This window comes from Setaria italica, chromosome I (assembly GCF_000263155.2).
Source record: "Setaria italica strain Yugu1 chromosome I, Setaria_italica_v2.0, whole genome shotgun sequence".
NCBI lineage: Eukaryota > Viridiplantae > Streptophyta > Magnoliopsida > Poales > Poaceae > Setaria > Setaria italica.
Genome location: NC_028450.1, coordinates 11,396,543 through 11,401,692, shown reverse-complemented (window position 1 = coordinate 11,401,692; position 5,150 = coordinate 11,396,543). Strand labels below are relative to the sequence as shown.

Here is a 5,150-nt window from a genome sequence, read left to right as displayed (position 1 = left end):
CGATCACTCGAGGGACCCAGAGATATCACTCTCAATCAGAGAGGGGCAAATGCCATCTTGATTGACCATGTCTCATAGCATGCTTCTTGACAAACCCGAAAGCTACCTTTATAACTACCCTGTTACGGCGTAGCGTTTGATAGCCCCTAAGTAGGTCGATCCACATCTTGAATACATGCGACAATCTCAGGTCTAAGGACAAAGCGTATATGTTGTTTAAAGAGAGAACTACTTCTCGTGTTGGGTCAGTCCTAGCACATGTCTCCACATATGTCCACATTATTAGTTCAACATCTCCATATCCATGACTTGTGAAACATAGTCATCAACTAATACATGTGCTAGTCTAATATTCATGTGTATCCTCACATGAACTCCGACTAGGGACAACTTTAGAATAACCATACAAGTAAAGAGTTTCACATACAATTCACATAATTGCAAATCAATTCAAGTAGCCTTTAATGGATATTCAATGAACACAATATACAAATCATGGATACAAATGGAATATCATCATCTCTATGATTGCCTCTAGGGCATACCTCCAACACTATACGTATCCGAACCCATAGGGTCACACACTTAGGGGGCTGGAAGACCAATTCGGATGTGATCCGAGTTGGATTAGGTTTAGAAGTACTAATGGGCCTCGGACCCAGAGGCCCGTTAGGAACCTCTATAAATAGAGGAGTGGGGGCGCCCTAGGGTTGACACCTTTTTGGCGAAACACATCTGCCGCGCCTCCCACGCCCTCGCCTGTTGCAACTCGCGGATCTAGCAGTCCGGCTTGCGACGCTTTCTCCCTGCACGTGTGGATACCTTGGAGGTGTTGCGCCTGCAGCACTCGGACGAGCCGCCGACGAGCCACGACGAGCCGCCGACGACCCGCGGCACGGGGGCGATCTTGCTGCACGTGGACGAGCTGCTGAGGAGCTGCTGGACGTTGACGTGATCGACTACGTACGACTACGTTGATCGACTACGTACGACTACGTTGATCGTCTTCACTGCATCGACGCAAATCTACATCTTCTGCACCAGTAGTGCGTCGAGTGGTAATCCCGTGATCCTTATACGACAGTTCTTCCTGGTTTTACGCGGTAGAAATTTTGATTTGCGCTAGTGTAGCCTACCTCGTATCCCAACAGAGACCATGGTGCAGGATGTCGTAGTCTACATGGAAAGACAGGAACTAATCGAGGATTAGGAAAGTACTCGTTGTAATAAGAGTAGAACTTCTCTAGTCGTATTCAACTAGTATTCTTGTAACCAACCGACCTAACCCTGCCCCCGGTAATATAAGGTGAGGTAGGGACCCTCCAAAGCAATTCAATTCAACCAACACACAAGATGTAAGGTATTACGCAATCTAGCAGCCCAAACCTGTCTAAATCATGTGTGTGCGTTTACCTTCAAGTTACTAATCTCGACGAGCCCCACTAACCAAAACACTACCTCGGGCACCCACCTAGGTAGGTTGGTGGGTTTAAACACCGATAGGACCTAGAGGAAGCTCTGAGCGGTAGGATAGCGAACAGTGGTCGCGGTCGAGACGGCGACAAGGTGGGGCAGGGGCGCCACCCGTCGGGGCAGTGGTGGATCTCCGATTGGGCTGTGGAGGTGGTGGGGTATCAAGCTTCAATCTGTTAGTGTCGGCAGTGGCGGCGGCGCCATCGGAGCTGGGAGGTGGGGGGGAGGTCTGCGGGGGCGAGCGAGCTCTTGCGATTTCTTGGGTGGCGGCGGCAGTCGTCACTCACGACAGGATAAGGAGCCGGGTAGCGCGTGGGGAACAAGATGAGGAGAGAGGAAGTCCATCACAGCCGTTCGTTTTTGATCCGATGACCACAAAATTCGAGTGCCGAAAGGCCCCTTCAGTTCTCGAGTATCACGTAGACACGCCCTAATAATAATAAGATGTGGATGCAACTCCGATACATGTCTTGGCGTGGAGTAGGTGGCCCGGACGTGGTCCGCGAGCTCCCTTCCCAATGATGCTGGTCAAACCATGCATGGACGACGTGGTGGAGCTCAGCTCATGGAGATTATATCGATCGTTGCCCAACTGTCGCTGACGATGCACGCGTGCCCACCGGCCGTACGTCGTCGAGCCACACGGTGGTGGCCCAATGCAAAGCGGCCACAGCTGGCTCGCCGAGCTGGCCAAGAGGCCCGTTCAAGCAAGGCGGCCTGCAGGTTGAGCTGGCGGCCATGCATGGTGGTGGCCATTGGCGCCCTAGCTGATGAGCTGCATCCGGCAATGGTGTCAAGCCGTGGTTGAAGGTGACGACACATCAGTTCGCAGCTGACTGATGGAAGTGCGAAGAACTCGACGACAAACGTGGTCTAATGGAGAGAGTAATTCGATCGCGCGCAGATCCCATCTGTCTTTTCAAACTTTCTTTTGGTACGTTTTCGCTTCCGACTTTGGGCCGGACAGCAAGATCGATCGATCCATTACAGAGGCACTAGCTGGTGAAGGGAATCCAATGCACGCACACACCACATGCAGATGCACTGCAGCCAGCAGTGGGCCTAGCTAAAACTGGCACACGGGGGCCCAGTACCGCGGTAGAGCACAAACGGTACAACAGGAACCAGTTAGGGCCCGAAAACAACAGCACACGAGCACACGACCCCACTCCTCCGATACATGCCAGAGGTACGTAGTACGGCTAGCAAGATACTTACCTCCTCAACAATACAGGCTGAATTCACTACCAGAAAAAAACTAATTCAACTAATCGAAGCAACTGCTCATTGTGTATTGATCGATCATGGAACAAAGAATCAATGATTGAATTGAACCAAAACTGCTGGCAATAATATACATGTCCTCACACTGCGAATGAATAAATAATAGGTACACATGCAAAAATTATAGGCTTACATACACATACATACAAAGCTAACCGGTCTGCATAGGAACAGGTCGATCGATCGAGAGCAACAAAAACATTGTGCATATATGCAGGAACAATGGATGGTGATGTGATGATAGAGCATGATTGCGCATGCGGAGCCGAGTGATGTCTCTACCTAGCTGCGGGCTGCAAGATGAACCTGATCAACCCTAGCTAGGCGGCTGCTGGGGTGACCGCAGCTTCCGCCGCTGCCTCCGGCTCGGCTGCTGGGGTGACCGCAGCTTCCGCCGCTGCCTCGGGCGCCGGCGCCGCCTCCGCAGCGGGCTCCGCGGCAGCTGCATCGGCAGCGGGTGCAGTCTCGGCCGCGGTCTCCTCGGTGGCTGCAGCCGGAGCCGCCTCTTCTTTCTTCTCCTCCTCCGCTGCAGGAGCCGCCTCTTCCTTCTTCTCGCCGGCCGGGGCTTCCTCTTTCTTCTCCTCGACAGCGGCGGCGTCCTTCTTCTCGGCTGCTGCCTCCTCGGTGGCGGCGGCGGCGGCGTCCTTCTCCTCGGCTGCTGCCTCCTCGGCGGCGGCAGGGAGCAGCGTGGAGACCTTCTCGAACGTGGCGAAGATGGGGCCGGACAGCAGGGCCGGGCCGACCTTGGAGATGCCCTCGCTCACTTGCTTGGCGCCAGGGAACTCTGATCGATCAACGCGCATGTAGCAGATAGCTCGTCAGTAATTCAGTACAGTGCAGGTGTATTATGCGACTACAGTTCATTGATGAGTGATGTTGTAGCTGTATGGCTGTCTGGCTGGCCTACTACTCACCGATCTTGGCCAGATCCTCGAAGAATTTGGTGATGGCGGCCGAGTTCTTCTTGATCCCGGACACCTTGCCCCTCTCCTTGATCAGAACCTGCGTTTGATCATCACTCATCAGAAACGTAGTACAAAAGATATGTTTCAGTCCCTCAGATTCAGTGCCTAGTACTCTGACAACGTACGGAATGCGTACGCGCAGCAACGATTAATTCCACGGAAAAATCAAATTTGTTTCAAGAGAGAAGAGACAGCATGATTATGTGTACCTTGAGCGGGGCAGGAGCAGACTCGTAGATCTCGACGACCTTAGGCTGGAGATCCTCCTTCTTCTCCTCGAACTCGCCATTGATCCCCTCCTGCACACAGACGCGCACACCCGGCCACGAACAATGTCATCATCCATGCATCCACCTCGCGTTGCAGGGTAACAGGCGAAATGATGACGACGAAGACGAGAAAATCAGAACCGGCGACTGACCTTGGACTCGTCGAAGGACTTGAGGAGCTCGGCGGCGGCGGCGGCCTTCTTGCCGCCGGACTTGGCGAAGACGAGCTTGATCTTGGGCAGCACCTTGGACTTCCAGATATCCATGGCGGCTCGGCAATCAGGCAGGCAGAGGAAAGGACACGACAGCTACGGCAGGGAGCAGCAGCAGCAGCAGCACAGGCTAGCAGCTAGCTAGTGTCTATGATGAGTGGCTACAGATCATACGTGAGGTGGACGCGGCTGCTGTGCGGCAGTGTTAATGGCGGCCAGGGGGTACGCCGCCCTCGGTTTATAGGGCTCGCTGCCGCCACAAGAGCTCTGGCGTTGCGAGTGATTTGCGGGAATGCCACTGCCTGCGCCTAATTATTGGGTGCGGGGGCGGAGAGACACGGCCAGCAGAGCAGGGGAGAGCACAGAGCAGAGCAGAGACGGGAGAGGTTAGCGTGATTGGCGTGTGATGATGATGCTGAGGGGTGCAGAATGCAGATGCATGCCCTGAGATTACCAAATTGTCCATGGACTCTGATCAGGCAATACACTGCATCAGGACTTATCCATTGTCTTTGTTGCAGCAAATTTGTTGAGGCTGGCATTATACATTTTTCATATTGGTCGGCGAAACAGAAGGCTATTTTCACCCGATTTTAATGAATATAAAATGATATTTGCAAAAGACATTATATTTCCAGTGACAGCACACGACAATTAAGATTGGACCATCGTCAATCGCTTCGTTCTTTGTTATCGTGAAACCGTCTTCTGGCTTCATACGAGCAGCGTACTCTCTGATCAAACGACCAGAAAGTACGTGGAAAAGAGATTGATGATGACGTTTTAAGCACGGGATGCGGCACCTGTTTCTCCAACCTCTGCCTGCACACTGCAGAGACGATCGATGGTGGCAGGGGCGTGAATAGGAGCAAACCCAGGGGCAGGGCCCTGGCCCAGTGGGCAGGCACCGCTGGCGCCGCGCTGCCAGCCTGCCAGCTGCCCGTTGG

General features: G+C 53.3%; 1 protein-coding gene across 1 annotated transcript; it reads right to left on the bottom strand.

Moving 5' to 3' along the window:
* Positions 1-2,767: 2,767 nt before the first annotated feature.
* LOC101777330 (plasma membrane-associated cation-binding protein 1-like) lies at positions 2,768-4,460 on the bottom strand. Its single transcript, XM_004952196.4, has 4 exons — positions 4,144-4,460; positions 3,932-4,021; positions 3,672-3,759; positions 2,768-3,541 (listed from the first exon to the last, which is right to left on the bottom strand). Exons 1-4 carry the CDS (start codon positions 4,255-4,257, stop codon positions 3,078-3,080), a joined length of 756 nt encoding a protein of 251 aa, XP_004952253.1. The 5' UTR covers positions 4,258-4,460; the 3' UTR covers positions 2,768-3,077.
* Positions 4,461-5,150: the final 690 nt, after the last annotated feature.